This window comes from Tursiops truncatus, chromosome 2 (genome assembly GCF_011762595.2).
Source record: "Tursiops truncatus isolate mTurTru1 chromosome 2, mTurTru1.mat.Y, whole genome shotgun sequence".
Lineage (NCBI taxonomy): Eukaryota > Metazoa > Chordata > Mammalia > Artiodactyla > Delphinidae > Tursiops > Tursiops truncatus.
In genome coordinates this window covers 11,561,431-11,577,541 of record NC_047035.1, presented here as the reverse complement: position 1 = coordinate 11,577,541, position 16,111 = coordinate 11,561,431, and the positions used below count along the sequence as shown (strand labels likewise).

At 54.3% G+C, this 16,111-nt stretch overlaps 1 protein-coding gene across 4 annotated transcripts in view; it reads right to left on the bottom strand.

The window, feature by feature from the left end:
• The window catches only part of ITPK1 (inositol-tetrakisphosphate 1-kinase), a 163,994-nt gene that overhangs the window by 111,159 nt on the left and 36,724 nt on the right, over positions 1-16,111 (bottom strand). For 3 of the 4 annotated variants that reach the window (XM_033850693.2, XM_033850696.2, XM_033850694.2), the window contains one exon: positions 12,774-12,798. The exons of the other annotated variant lie outside the window; for it this stretch is intronic. In XM_033850693.2, coding sequence (XP_033706584.1) covers positions 12,774-12,798 — 25 coding nt within the window. The remainder of the gene's footprint in view (positions 1-12,773; positions 12,799-16,111) is intronic. 4 annotated transcript variants of the gene reach the window in all.

Sequence of the window (16,111 nt, the reverse complement as noted above, 5' to 3'; positions counted from 1 at the left end):
AGAGTGAGGCTGCAGGCGGACGAGAGCTGGCCAGGCAGAGGGGCTGGGGGTGGGGGTGGTCCAGGAGAGCTCCCCCTCCCCCCGCCAGAAGGACAATGTCCCTGCACCACAGACTCATGGAGGATGTACTCAGGCCACCATACTTCTGCTTCTCTTGGAATTCTCCCTTTTTGTCCAGGTCAAGAGAATAATTTCCTATTTGTGACACTGACGAGGTTCTTCAACATTTGAGGAGGGAAGGTTCAATTTTCTCCATGGTTTTTACTCCCCCTCCTGGGAACTTAAGAGTTCTTCTCCTCCGTGGCAGCTAATCTCATTTCCCTGCATGCTTTGGCTACCAAGAAGCTCAGAACTACCCTGCTGTACCCTCACAGCAGCGGGCCTGACAGGTAATATTAATCCTCCTCTGTTCCTCAGCCTCGACTTAATCCTATCTTACTAACCTTGCCTTCAGGGAAAGAGATAAGAGTGTAAACAGTAGAGTTTAGAGCAGAACACTAAAAGGCAGGAATATCCCTAGACTATGAAAGTAACACAGTTTTCTCTTTCTGGAAACAGCTAAAATGACAAACTAACAAGTTAGCACTTCATAAGCACAAGGGAAATTCTCCGGTTTACGTATATTTTCTGACCTTTCAAAGTGGTGCTACGTGACGTATCATCCTAGTGCTGGGGAAAAAAAAAAAAAGAAATTCCAAGACCCCTCACCCGGCCTCAGCCTTCACACACCATTAAGCACAGGTTAAGAACCCTCCACAATATACAAATATGTTATTCCTCTACTTCCTCCACTCAAAGGCTCATTAGATCTTCACATACCAGTTTTGAAAGTACTAAAAGATTTTTAAATAGGTGTTAGAAAACCAAAAGAGATGGGCTTCCCTGGAGGCGCAGTGGTTGAGAGTCCGCCTGCCGATGCAGGGGACACGGGTTCGTGCCCCAGTCCGGGAAGATCCCACATGCCGCGGAGCGGCTGGGCCCGTGAGCCATGGCCGCTGAGCCTGCGCGTCCAGAGCCTGTGCTCCGCAGCGGGAGAGGCCACGGCAGTGAGAGGCCCGCGAACCGCAAAAAAAAAAAAAAAAAAAAAGAGGAAAACTTAGCAGTGGTTATTTCTGGAGAATAAAATGATAGGGAACTTTTCTAATGCATATATTTCTACAATATTTAATTATTTTCCACTGATTTCCAAAGATTCAGCGGTAAGATGCGCCTATAAGCCAGAAGGCACGCCCGGCTGGCACAGACCGCAGAAGAAGACATGGTCCACAGCCTTAAGGAGCTTCCAGAGAAGAGGAGAAGCTGCCAGAATATGTGATTATGCCATGGAATGGGCGCTTCTGTGCCTAGGAGGTTGGGGGCACAGGGGGGAGGGGCCCGGATGAGGGAGAGGCTCTCTGGGCCTGGGGGACCCAGGAAGGCTTTGCGGAGCTAGTGGCAGTGAGCTTGGCCACACAGATGAATGAGTGTCCACCAGATGGAACAGGAGGAAGGCCGCGGTGGGCTGCCGGGACAGGATACACAGAGGAGCAGGCTGAGGCTCTGCAGAGGGTGCTCTGGGGTGCATGTGAGGGCGTGGCCCAGGCTGGGCTCCCCAGAGTGAAAACCAACGGCTAAAGGCTTTGTGGATCCCTCCAAGGAAGGCTCTTCACCCTGTAGGCTGGGCCCTGCAGCCACGCTGTGACAGGATGGAGCTTGTCTGGGAAAGAGCACTTGGGCAGCAGATGGGCCAGTCCAGGAGAGAGGTCAAGACACCCAGGCAAAGGAACTGCAAGGAAGCGCTGGCTTCAGAGATGATGCACAAGCAGCAGTGGGGTGCAGAGGTTATGAGATGGACCAGAGCCTGCATGCTGGGCTCGGCTCTGCCTCGCACCAGCTCAGAGGCTGGGGCAAGCTCTCTGACTCAGTTTCCTCATCCGTAAAGCAGGGATAATAAAAGTTTATCCACTGGGACCTCCCTGGCGGTCCAGTGGTTAGGACTCAGCGCTCTCACTGCCAAGGGCCCAGGTTCAATCCCTGGTCAGGGAACCAAGCCACGCGGCACAGCCAAAAACAAAAACCAAACAAACAAAAAGTTTATCCATCAAATAGAGCTAATAATTGCACTAAATAATAGTCCTTCTCTGGATTGTTGCGGGGATTAAATTAGTTAACGTACGTAAGCGCTTAGAGAAGTTCCCAGAACACGGTAAGGCTGTGTCCACATTGCTTTGATCATCTCCCCAACACCGTTATAACGACCACCCTAGGGAGGGACCAATATGAACCCAAGCAATTCACGCACATCCCGGGTTTCTAACAGCCACCAGTGGCCCTGAAGTCAGCAGGAAGACAGCAGGGCCCCAAGGACCTGCCCCAGCGCTGCCTCTCATTTGCCTCCCAGGGGCCGGGAACTGCTACAGCACAGGGGCCGGACCCAGAAGCTGGGCCCATCACCTGGCAGCACCCCAACCCACCTCTGAATGGCCCACTGAGAGGGTAAGAACAAGGGCTAGTCCTTACCTTACAGAGACATGCAGTGACACATTCATGGATGAACTGACAGAATGGTAAGACTGGCCTCAAACTGTCCAGTGGGGAACGAGGTCTCCAGGAAGTGATACTGGCCAGGTGGTCACGGACAGCAAGCTGAGCGATGGGCACACAGGGTGCCCTATACTGCCCTCCCTAATCTGCTATGTCACGTGAGTCTTCCATAATAGAAGGTTCTCGGCTCAGTCCTTCATTCACTCACCCAGCAAACACAGAGCGCACACAGGGCCAGGGGCTGCCCTCCTCAGAGACAGGAGGGTTCACCGCAGCACTATTCACAATAGCCAGGACATGAAAGCAACCTAAATGTCCATCGGCAGATGAATGGATAAGGAAGATGTGGCACATATATACAACGGAATATTACTCAGCCATAAAAAGGAACGAAATTGAGTTATTTGTAGTGAGGTGGATGGACCTAGAGTCTGTCATACAGAATGAAGTAAGTCAGAAAGAGAAAAACAAATATCGTATATTAACGCATATACGTGGAATCTAGAAAAATGGTACAGATGAGCCTCTTTGTAGGGCAGGAATAGAGACACAGATGTAGAGAACGGACGTGTGGACACGGGGGGGGAAGGGGGGTGGGATGAATTGGGAGATTGGGATTGACATATATACACTACCATGTGTGAAATAGATAGCTAGTGGGAACCTGCTGTATAGCGTAGGGAGCTCAGCTCGGTGCTCTGTGATGACCTAGATGGGTGGGATGGGCTGGGGGTGGGGGGGCTAGGTTCAAGAGGGAGGGGATATATACATACATATAGCTGATTCACTTCGTTGTACAGCAGAAACTAACACAACATTGTAAAGAAACTATACCCAAATAAATAAATAAATACAATAAGATATACCATGAAAAAAAAAAGACAGAGGAGGGTTCTGGCCCAGGAGCACGAGTCCACAGACAGCTCCAGTTTGGGGCGAGGGGGTCTGCTGGGGGAGCAGGGAAGCTGTCACTGGCAAGGTGACATGTGAACAGGTCTAACAGCACAAATAGAAACATGAGAGTGGGGAGGGGGCTGGAGAGGGAGACGCCAGCTTCTTAGCCACCGAAAGATTTAAGGACGTTTCGTGATCCGCGAAACAGCAGATGGCAACGCCCGTCTCCGCTCCTGCTTTCCCGGTGCCAGCTGTGCACCCGGGGTCCTCAAGTCAATTCACCATTTCACACAGAGTCTCAGCCCCAGGAGGTGCACCCTCCCCAACTCAGATGGGCACCAACTATTTGCAGTGGCGCTTCTGCAACTGGAAACGTGCTGCCGGCTCACCTGGGGACGTGGATTCGGCAGCCCTGGGCTGGCCCTCTAACCCGCTCCCAGGCAAAGGCTGGCGCACCACACTTTGAGTAACACTCTAGACAACTTCACCCCACAACGACCTCAAAACAGGTGACTACTTTCAAAGCAGAACCTCTGCTGCTGGCTCTTCCTGTCCCTTTTAAGCCCTTCTTATTTCGCCACGCTCCTTCTTCCTTTTGCTTTCACGTGCTTACTTGTTGTATCCCCCGAGGTGGCCAGTGAAATCGGAAGGCCCACCAACGGCCGAGGGACAAGGAGATGGAACCCTGACTCGGTGTGGACCAGTGTTGCAGCCGGGGTGGGGGTGGGCTGGGAGTGGGTGCCTGGCTCCCGCAGAGCCCACCCAGGCACCCGGATTCCAGCTTCCCTGGCCGGAGAGCTTTCCGTTTAAGGACTTACTCAAGTTGACTCAGCGAGTCAAAGGCCAGGAAGGAACACCCCAGAACTGAGGTTCACAGCCCTCTGAAGCCACGCAGGACTGCACTGACGCCGGAGAGCGTTGCTATTTGTAACAGCAAGTCTAAAAAGCTCCAGAATAAAAATAAAACTGGCAGAACTGAAACCATTCAGTCGACGTCGACAGCACTTACATCGTCATTTTCCCACGCTGCCCTCCAAAACATGATCCCTTATGAACAGCCACTATGAACAGCTGGTACGCTCCCCAACATATAACACTTCCCCGGCCCCATGTATCGTTATTATAAAAATACTTTGATGATCATGCTTACAGATAAATGTGACTAACTCCATTAAATATACGTTAAGTAAATAAGAATAAAAACAACTTTCAAAGTTTTGAAAATGATACAAATATCTGTGTTTCAATTTTTTAAAAATGAAATCTATCTTTTAAAAAGGAATTAAGTTAAAATCCACAACAGTTAGAAACCGAAAAGTGTTACTTTGGCAGGGGGGACAGAAAGATCACATTCTTTGCTCGACATATTTTTCTAAGCAGCACAGTTTCACCTGCAGCTGTATCCCCCGCCCTACACACATATAAACCACACCGTTCATAACAAAGGATCAGGGAAAATAAGCCCACAGTCCTTGCACTTCTATTAGTGTCATCCCAATTTAATGATGAGGAAAGTGAGATCACACACAGACAGAAAACAGACTAACGGAAACTCAAACCCAGACCTCTGGAATCCACGTGGAGGCTGAACCCAGCCAAGAACAATCTATATCCCAATTATGGTTCCAAACGGCCACATGGAAACATTCTGTGCAGAGCCAACTTCCCAGTCCCATGGCCACCCTCCCTGGAGGTGCTGGGGTCTGCTGCCAGAGGTCAGCATCAGGGTCATACTCAGGTGGCCTTCAGAAAGCCCCTGCCCATAAGGAAGTGGCGGCTGCCCTGGGCTGTTCCAGCTGCAAGGATGTCAGGGGCCCAAGAAACACCAAGGCAACCGATATTCCCCAAGCCCCTTACACTGGGCTCCAGAGCACCCAGCAGAGGGAGCAGATGGAAGGAAGAATGTTCAGAGGTGTCCAGCCCTACCTGGGCCCCAACTACCTGGAAATAAAATCCAGGAGGCACCAAGGTCAGCCAGCTGGCACCCTGGAGACAGACTGGGTGGCAGAGGGAACCCAGCTGGGGATTAATCATTTGACACCTTGAACAACGTACTTATTAAAACAATTTTGAATCGTGAAAATATTAACTAAATAACATACATTTTTTAAAGGTGAATGGAGAATCCAGCACCTATAATCCTTGGAGGAAGGCGTACCACTCACTCAGCCATGTGACTCTCCTTCCGGCTCTCAGTAAGGAAGCCGCTACTGAACTTAGCTGCCCGCCTTCAACACACCTGTCTGACCAGCGTTCGCTCCCCGCTGCTGCTCCTAAGCTCCCCAGTATGAGGACTGACTCCGCACTTTCTGTCGCCCCCCGCAACCCAGGCACCACACCCCGCCCTCTGTGTCCCCTGCCATCCACTACTGCGTCCATGCCAGCCAGACCCAGGGTCCCCGTTAGGCTCCAGCCCCAGCCTCCAACCAGAAGACCCAGCTCTTCACCCTCCAGTCTGGCTTGTCTAATCCCCCACCATGTGCCCTCCCAGTGGGACCCTCCCCCATCACCTCTAACTGGCGCGCACACCTCTCCCACCGAGAAGCCCTTTGATGAGAAGCCCTTTGATGCCCCCAGCATCCCGCGGTCAGCTCACCCGGCCCTCCTGTGGGCTGGCCCCGCCTCCCTCTTGACCTGGCTGCTTCCCGACTCCCTCACGGCCGAGGCCTCGGCACTTCCAAACCATTCCACTGACAGTCAAAAGACCCCCTTTCCCAGCCCCTGGGTCCTCGTACAGGCTGTGCTCCCTGCCCGAAATGACATTCACATACCTCACCTCCCCACCCACACGTACGCCTCGTTTATCCTGTATCGAGAGGCATCAACGTCCCCGTAAGGCCTTCTCCCCCACCTGCCCACTCCCCACTTTCATGCCTGCTGCCCCTGTGTCCTCGCAGGGCCCACAGAGGCACAGACAAGCCCCCCCACCCTCCAGGCTTGCCCGCGGGCTCGGGGCCCCTGTCACTGCACCCCTCCAACTCCAGGTGCCCAGCATCCAGTCCTCTATCAGCCCTGGGCACGTGGCCTGCTCTCGGCGTCTGTCTGTCTGTCTCTCTTTCTTAGTCTTTCCTCTTCTGCTTTATCCTCTGCCACCCAACCTCCTGCCCTGAATGCTTTGTGCAGAAAGGGAGAGACAACACACAAAGAACTCCAACATCTCAAGCAGGCGACAACTCTGCAGGAACCCCCAGGAAAAGCCTGCTGCCCACCCTTCACTCTTTTGCAAGCTGGGGAAATGTATTTACTTCCTCACCGGCTTGAGAAACAGTGGCTGCTCCAGAGACTGGGGTTTCGTAATGTCTGAATTCTCAAGGAATTTGTAAGGAGGACAATGAATCTCGAACCAGCAGCTGTACTTCTCACACTTACAGCTTGCTTGTTTGCATTTTAAACTAAGACTCCAACCCCTCTCGGGCTAACAGTCATCTCCCTCTCCCCTGGCGCTTTGAAGAGAACTGGTGAAAGACAGCCCTGGGAACCTGGCGGGCAGGGGGTGGGATGCGATGTACACGTTCCTGAGGATGCCAAGGCTGGAGGCGGGCAGGGCAGTAGGCACGTTGTTCTCTCCGGATCTTCTTCCACTGAATTCAGGGTTGTCCTAGACAGGGGCCATGGGGTCCAGGGATGGAGAACCCACAGGCTTCCGTCCCAAGCCTTCCCCACAGATCAGGTCAGAGTGGAAAATGCTCCCAGGGGAAGGCGCCCTGCAAGGCTGATGCAAGCCTCCTGCCCAGCCCTCAGCAGAGCCCCAGGCCACAGATGACCCAAGTGGCCAAGGAATGTTTTCTACCAACAAAGGTTCACTGGGTGGAAGGGCCGTGACGGCTGTGCCGTGCTCAACACTTGGTCCCTTTAGCACCTAGTTGTTTTGGGAGCAGCAGGGCCTCGGGAGCAGGTCCAGCCCTGACCGGGGCTGTGGGCTTGAACCTACCTCTCAGCCGGGCTCTGTCAGGTGGCCAAGGCTCATCGCCACTAGCCAGGCTCACCCTGCCCTCCTCCAGGAAGGAAACCTTCCTGACTTACCAGGCGGGGTAAGGACCCTCCTCCGTGCCTGTGCCCATGATCCCCACCACTTCGGCCCCTGGCTGCCAACTGCAGACTTCAGAGAGCTGCAGGGATGTGGCCTGGGCCCACGTGAGTTCCCAGCGCCTGCAGCCTGGTACACAGCAGGCACCCAGTGAAGGTTTGCTGAATCCTGCTGCGAGGGGGGGGCCCAGTCTTCCCAATCGGTACCTGCCGGTGATGAGGGGCCCTCACCTCATTGGCTCAGCAAGGCCAATTGTTAACGCCTGAAATGGAGGAGTCAAGGGGCCCTGTGCATCCAACAGTACAGAAGAGACAACTGAGGCAAACAGGTACCTAGGACCGTCACTGTCATGACAGGTAGCCCCTGAGGACACAGGGGTGGAGGGCATCTTGTCCCACTCTCCCCCTGTGCTCTAGTCAAGTCCCAATGCTGATCACAGAGCAGGACTTCCATTCCTCCCAGCCCTGCTGGACTCGGGCTTACCTGGGCCTTCTCACGCTACCTGGGCAGGTAACGGCAGGTGTTTATTATTATCAAGCATCACTTGGCCCAACAGGCCCACGTTAGGAGAGGTCAGCTGGCCCGCAGACAAGCCCACCGCCAAAGCCTTTCTGAGTCTCAGACACACAGGCCCCAGAGGCCAAGTGGCCCAGTCCCAGCGGGGCCTCTGATGGCCTGAGAGCCGGCCTGCCGACCCCCGCTCCGAGGCGGTGTCTGCCTCAGAGCCTGGTTCTGGGAAGCAAACGGGGTAACGCTCTAAAGCAGTGGCCTTCAAACCAAACCTCCCAAAATAAATGTTTAAAACTATATATCAATTTGCACATTTTCAAGTTGACATCTAAAATTTCTCATCGTAAGTTTAAATACTTGTAGAGGATGTAATTTCCAACATATTGTAAATATTAACATTTCAGAATAAAACTGTTACTGCTTCTCTTTTAAATCGATATAGTGGAATCTAAATACCATAGCGATTTGAGATCCACCATCATCCATCTTAAAATTACAGAATCGGGCGCTTCTTAAACACGTGGAAAGATAGCAAGGCTCCTTCCGCCTCCTCAAACTCCGATTTCCAATCCACATCCCTCAGAGGTGTTTCCACTATCAGTGTATTTCATGTTTGAAGGCCTTTCATTGATTAGTCTATTGTAGTATGAGGCCAAAAAAAAAAAGAGTATAAATGTCTTAATTTTTTAATTTCATGTGACCATAAAGCTCTAAGTGTCAAAAGTTTTCTTCTGGATTGAATTATTATTACTATTAGTACATAACTGATCAATATCACAGAGATATATTATAAATTTGTACAAGTAAGAATCATAAAAATTAAACCTTATTAGAAATACATCTCAGAAGAGATGAATGGTAATTTTTTTTAAATTATTTCACATATCCAGAGATGACTATTACCGACTGCTAGAATAAAGCAGTGTTTATTATCAATTCTATCTCCATTTTTCAATTTTTATAGTGCTGAAACCACCTATTCAAATAAATTTAAAAAATGGAAAGGAAAGAGATTTACCATAGCAAATTCTCTGAATTCCTTTAGAATTATATGGCAAGAATTACAGTAATTTATTATCAAAACTCATTTTTAATGTTCTATCATCTGACAACTCAATCAGGCCCTCTTTCAATTCTGTTGCAAGCAAAGAACTGGACCTACCTCACCTGCCCAGGATCCTAACAACCAGTCACATGCTGCCCAAGAAGGATGTATGCCCCGGGGTCACACATCACGTGCAGATCTGCCTGTGGGTAATGAGAGTGTGTGCTTCTCCTGTAGACAACCAGCTTCCAGTATGCCAGGCGCGGTGCCAACTGCTTTACCCAAATTAATGCAATTTGTCCTCACAGCAATCCCAGGGGACAGGCACCACTACTATCCCCATTTTACAGACAGGGAGCCTGAGGTACCTGGGGGTTAGGAAACTGGCCCGAGGTCAGACGGTCAGAAACATGAACCCAGGCCATCCGGCTCCCGCCCCCACTACGTGCACTGCCTCTGTAGAGACGGATGGAGGGCCGACGGGAGAGTTTACAAGCTCCTTCCCAAGCAGATCAGCTGTGGGAACTAACACATGAGTTGGCTGAAGATCTGCAAGAGTGACTTTCTTAAATGTGCTCCCACCCCCTCCTTGGAGAGGTTACACACAAATGCTTCCTTCCATTAAATGGCATCATTGCCTGGTATACAGTAGTGCCCAATAGATGTTAGCACCCATAGTGTCACTGCTGCCATTCAATAGCTGGAAGAACAGCTCTCGTGACCAAGACAAACACTGCAGGTCTTACCATCATTTTACAGTCTTGGTTCCTGACCCTAGGTGCCAGCATGCTTTTTTTAAATAGTAGCCAAAGCCCAGGTAATAACAGGTATGGAAGCAAGGAGTAAACCGAGCCATCTATTAACAGGCAGGGGAGACCCAGTTATCAGAAAAACCATGGGCTTTACAGACAAACCAACTGAACTTAAATCCAACTCGACCGCTTCCCAGCTGAGTTCTCTGAGGGAAGTCACAACATTCTGAACCTGTTTCCTAATGTCTAAAATGGACGTGAAACACCACTCACATTACCAGGTGGCTGCACAAAATGGGACAATGGCCTTCAGAGCACCTGACACAGGAAATGCTGGGTGGAGGCTGGTGGTATGCTTACTCTCACCCTCTTCAGTCACTGCCACCCAGTGACTGGCAAACGCCCATCTCCAGCAGCCAGTGGCCCACCAGCCTGGGGTCTGGTGCACAGAGGCTCGGCTGATTTTGAAAAAAAAAAAGCCAAGTGGCTTGGTTTCCAATTTTTGCAAAGAACCTTTTCTCTACGTCTTGAAATTTCAAGTTCTCCAAACACTCGGGGATGCTAGGAGGAGGTGAAGAGAGAGGTGTCGTGGTGGGTTTTATTTTTAGATGTCGGCATGGAAAGCTTCCAGCCTGCCTTCACGCTGGTCCCCAGCCACCACTTCCTCCCTCCCTCAAGGCATCACCAAAATGAACAGTAGACCCATCAAAAAGGATTTCATAACTCTTCTTCTGCCTGGTAGACTCTAAAACAATGGCTTCGGTTTCTCATTCCACCCACAAAGTGGATTAAAGGTTTTCATCTTCCCAGGAAGCCATGTAAAGAGAACACACTGACCCCTCGGTTGTCCCTGACATCCTGAAGCTCCAAGGCACCCTCCCCCATCCCCCCTCCTCTCCCCTCCCGTGGGAGGGGTGGCATCCCACTGTGCTATAGTCCAGGATCTGGTGTGAACAGAAATCAGGTATTGGAGGTAGAGCATATCTCTTCACCTTTTAAGCAGTGGTTGTTCGTGAGCATGCGAATTCATTTCCTCTAAAAACAGCTCCCAACAGAAATTTCCTCATGGACCCTGATGGGAGGCTGTAGCTAACCTCAGGGAAGCACTTGGCCCTTCACACCGGTAACCTCCAACGATCGCTCCAACTATGGGTCTAGGCCTTGGTGGTGGGTATAGGAGCATCTACAAAGGATCTGGGGGCTTCCAAGGTAACCGTCAAAAAGGACTGAGAGACAAAACTAAGCCAAAGCATCCTGGAGCAGGAAACACCTAAGCTCCAGAATGACACAAATACAACCGCACCTCCTCTGCCCGCTGTTGGACCCCTAGCAGGCATTACCAATCGATCCCTGTCCTCAGCCATTCACGGATTTTAGAATCCTCCAGGCACCCACTACTAATCAATCAGAAATGACGCTGAAAGCATACTTTTTAGTAGGCTTCAGACCTCCCCCTTTTGATGGATGGAGAAACTGAGGTCCACAGAAAAGCTCAGTGCAGATCATGAAACTGCAGAGCCAAGATGAGGCAGGATGAAAACTACACAGCTGCTCAGAGGCTTCTAGAAACTACCTCCTCTCCCAAAACAAACCTCAGCCTTGGGGTGACAAGTTCAACCCACAAGCTATGAAGAGCGAGGCCAGGAGGAAGAACTCAGCAGCCGGCCACTCTGGCAGCCAGACAGAGGCCCCCAGCCTCACCCCACCAGCCAGGCCCACGTGGTCCCAGGAACAGAGCAGCTTGAGACCAACACCCACAGAACCTACTAGGTGTGGGGAGGGGGACTGGGGCCGGAGTTAACACGGAGGGCTCCGAGAGCTTCTCAGCAGGCGTTATGAAAACCTACTGCAGATACTGTATCAGAGGGCCAGGCTCCCCATCGGCCCTGAGGTAGCCCCGGCCTGGGTTACCCTCTCTGCAGCTACAGCTGGAAGAAGGGCCGCCCGCCGAGCTGCACAGACAGGCAGACTCACCCTGGACAGGGACAGAGAGGGCGACAGCAAGCACAACCAGGCCACCCTCGGGTCTCACCAAGACCCACCCTCGGGTCTCACCAAGACCCACCGCTACCTGCTGGGGAGCAGGCAAAACCTCTGGGGCAAATGTCACAGCCTGCCCCTGACCAAGAGCTGAGGGAATCGTCACGTTGACACAGAGAGCAGTGGTCCCCTTCCCATCCCCCATGAGGTGTCTTTGCCAGGACAAATGCAGCTGGCCAGAGGGATTCCCTGGCGTGACACACCCAACCCCCCCCCCCACCCCCGCCTCCCCACTCTCAGGCAGGTCCAACCTCCCGGCATTACTGCTGCAGTCCAATGCGGTCCGAGCTTGTCATCTATTTGGGGCCCACAGGGCAAGCCCCACCCTGCCCCACCCCACCCCACCCCCCCAGGAGAGTCTCTCCAACCATCCTCCCTTCCCCAGTGAGCTCCTGACCCAAGTCCAACCCAGGGTGAGGCAACACAGGGGTCAGGAGCCCCCACTGACTCAGTCCACACTCCAGGGGCCAGGGGTACATCGGGAGGATCAGATATGGCCACTGAGAGCAGAAAAGGGGTGACAAGGGGGAGGGGGACGAACCCTGGGGCAGGGGGAGGAGCATCGGTGGAGAAGACGATACCACGTCAGCCATAATACAAGAATGGTCCAGGGTAGGAGAAGGCCTGTCCCCAGAGCTCTAACAGCCGAAGCAGAGCCCCTGGGGGCTGGAGCTCCCGCAGCGGAGCCTGAGGACAGGCGAGTGGCTGGGTGGCTACGCCCCTCACCCGGCCCATCCCCGCCCCCACCAAGGGCGCCACAACTCCCGCACCAGCAAAGCAGAGCAGTTCCTCAACCCCGACACACCGCCAGCTCCAGCTCGGTCCCGCCGGGGCGGCAATCACGTCCATTGCACGGGGAGAGAAGTTAAAAACGAGAGCACGTAAGGAGAGGCCAAGCGCCCAGACTCTTCAGGGAGGGGGGAACAGTGAGGGCTGAAGGCCCCCCCAGCTGAACAACGGCGAGGGTGTGGTCTGTACTCACCTGCACGACTTCTATCCCTCGCTTCCTGTGGAGAAAAACAAAGAAAACACGGGTTACTCCAGCAGGCAGGAAGCATCCTTCCAGAAACTTCACTAGGGCCAGCTGGAGGCAGAGCAGCAAGGAGACTGCAGCTGCACCGCTCAGGCCATGGTCCCCAGAATGGCCTTGTTTTCAAGGGGGAGGCTTATGAACTCCTAGCCAGCCCTCAAAGCCACCTTGCGGCTGAAAGCGAGGGCTGGGTGCCCAGAGGAAGCCGGCTAGAGGCCACTCACGGCCAGCCGTCCCGCACACCAATCCCGGGGCCAAGGCTTCGGGGGCACAGCTCCAACCTGGACCACCCCAAGACCCTCCCACCACCGATGGCCTTAACCCAACCCCCCAACCCCACTCCCTCCCGGGTCAGGTCGGACACCTTGGCCCAGTCCCTCAGGCCGGCCTCAGCCCATCCCACCGCAGCCCATCCACATTCCCACGTGCAAGAGGCCCCAGGCCCTTCAGTCCTGCCCGGCTGCTTGTCCACTGCTGGTCATCTCTGCCCCACTGACATCCTGCCCGCCCTCTGAGCCTGGTTCAACCACCACGGTCCTCGCCAATATCCTTCCAGGCCTGGACTTCGCCTTCCCCGTATCTCCCCGCACAATCCCAAGGCCGCCGTGCTCCCACATGCGTGCCCTCACTCACCCCACCCCGTGGAGCCTGGGTTGGGGTCCGTGTCTCCAGAGGAGCACACAAAGGCTCCCTGCCAACTCCCCCACCCACAGCCCTTACTGCAAGCGGTTCAGGACACACAGGGCTGCGTGGCATCTCCAAGCCTCGGTCTCCACCCTCCATCCCAGCCTTCAGGATTCGGCTCTGACAGACGCCCTCCCAGGAAGCCTTCCCAGACTCACGGCGTCCTCTCCCGGCCCGCACATGCCGGGTCAACTCGGGGCACCGCTTCCCAGCCCATGGTTCCGGAGCGCCGACCAGCTGTCCCTTGGGGGCGGAGCGCGTGTGGACCGCAGACAGCACGCCAACAGCCCGGGCCGTGTGCGCTTTCCTGAGAACAGAGGCTGAGCCCCCACAGACACTCAGAGGAGGCTGTGATCAGGCGAGGTCAAGGCCTGGGGCTCTCTCGCCCTCACTCCCTCCTTGGAGCAGGGTCTGAGGCAAGTTCGCTGTGCGCCCGCCTGGCATCCAGACGTCCCTGAACATAGACACAGGAGCCGCAGCTCGGTTCCTGTGCCTGGCCTGGCCCTTGGGGGACAATACAGATGCAACAGCCACGGTTTGGGCCCCCGAGAGCCTCACAGCCTAAGGGAGGAGACGACACAAAGCCCCAGAGGAACCTCCAGGCCACGGTGAACAGGCGTGGCACCTCACACGGCACAGCAGGGGTGACACCCGCCAACCCTCCCAACAGGCATTTCTCAGCACCTTCCGAGCACCGGGGCACAGAGTGGAAACTCACAAGGAGGCCACCACGTAAGACAGCAAGGTACAGCAGGTGACCAGGTCACACTGCAGGACGTGCCCGGCTGCCCGCCCCTCCACACCCAACACCTCCCAGGACCCTGGGCCCCGAGGAGCCCCATCTGAAAACCACAGTAGCTGATGCTTTCGGGGCCCTCGCCGTCACTCAGCTTTCTCTGCAGACACCTCCCAGGACCCCGGGCCCCGAGGAACCCCATCTGAAAATCACAGTAGTTGATGCTTTCAGGGCCCTCGCCGTCACTCAGCTTTCTCTGCAGTTCTGGAAGGAAAGGCAGCCGATATGCACCTGCTACCACGATTGCATGAGGGGACGGGCTGGACACGACAGCACCGCCCTGGGCCACCAGAGCCCACGGCAGGGGGACAGACGGCGTCACTTAGAACCCATGTCACACCCAGGCGTCGGCTCACAACCCACGCCATTCATTTCTGAGCCCTGTGGACACCCCAGAGCCCCTGCCTCATCCCCAGACCATCCTGGCGCCAAGGGAGCATCGGTGACGGTAACCCGCCATGGTCACGTGGCCTGTGGCCGTGACTGGCTAGGTTAGGCACAGCGCGCCTCCTCACCCTGCCAGCCCCCACCCGCAGCCCTGGATAGGGATCTTCAACAGCTGAGGGGGGAGCCTCAGGGGACGAGTCTCGGGGACAGACAGACGGCCTGCAGGAGACAGGCCCGTGTGTACGTGACCACGCCAGGTGGAGAGGGCTTCAGCCAGGCGCCGGGCCCGGCCTGGCTTCTCCCTCCAAGTTAATTCTCTCGGCATCCAGGTTATCCCGGCGTGTGGCTCTCATGTCCTCAGGAAGGCAGCTGCAGTCACTTCCGATCCATCCACATCAGACATCAGCCCAGACAGTTCCCACCCTCCTTACCCCTGTCCTAAAATACAAACAGGACTCTAACTCTGAAAACAGATAGAACACGTAAAATAAAAGAAACAAAAAAAGTGGTCTCGAGGACAGACTGACAACCTGAAGTGGGGCTGAGCTCCCAGGAGCCAGTGCAGTTTCTCTGCAGCTCAGAGCATCAAGAACAGGATAAACTGCACCTCTGGCAGAAAAGACGGGGCTCGGGTCCCCTCTCCACACACGTCCGGCCACACGTACACCAGACACCCTCGTGGTGAGAGGAGCTAAGGCCCACTGAGTGCTCACGGCACCTTCCGCGGTGATTGCCCATTACTCTGACCGGCAAGCTGAGGCCCGGCTGCCTCAGGAGAGCGGGTGCTGGCTCTGCAGCTGGGCTCCCCACACCACGCAGTCATGGCGCAGCTGGCTCAGGAGGTGCCAAGAGGGCAATCCTGGTCTCCATGCCCCACGGCCTCGGTGTGATGGGGAGCCTAGGGACACAAGCAGAAAACCACGTTCCCTAGGGCGGTGGGATGCCACGCACCCCATCACCGCCCACTCAGGAAAATAAGGTATAACCTGCCGGGGCTCCCTTCTGCACCTGAAACCTCTGCAGAACAAAGGTACCAAGAATGTTCATTTCCCGAGCAGCGGGCTCCTGAAACCCAGCCCTAACCAGAAAGTTCAGAAATTGAATCATGACACCAAAGGAGAAGCGGGAGGAGGGGGCGAAGGAGGGAGGGAGACGGGAGGGGGAGAAGGGAAGAGAAACCAAACCTGTCGTCAACTGAGTAAACTGCTCCTCCTGAAAACCCCAGCTCCCTGACCTCACCCCACAGACACACTTGAACGGGCAAAGCGTTTCAGGCTGCGGACGTTAACTGCCCCACTGCCCAAGACAGCAAAAGCCTGGCAGCGCCTAAACCCCCCAAAAGGGGCCACTAACAAACTACATGCAGTCAAAGGAATACTATGCAGCAGTTAAAAGAACAAGGAAGTGCTCCAGGCCCCATAAT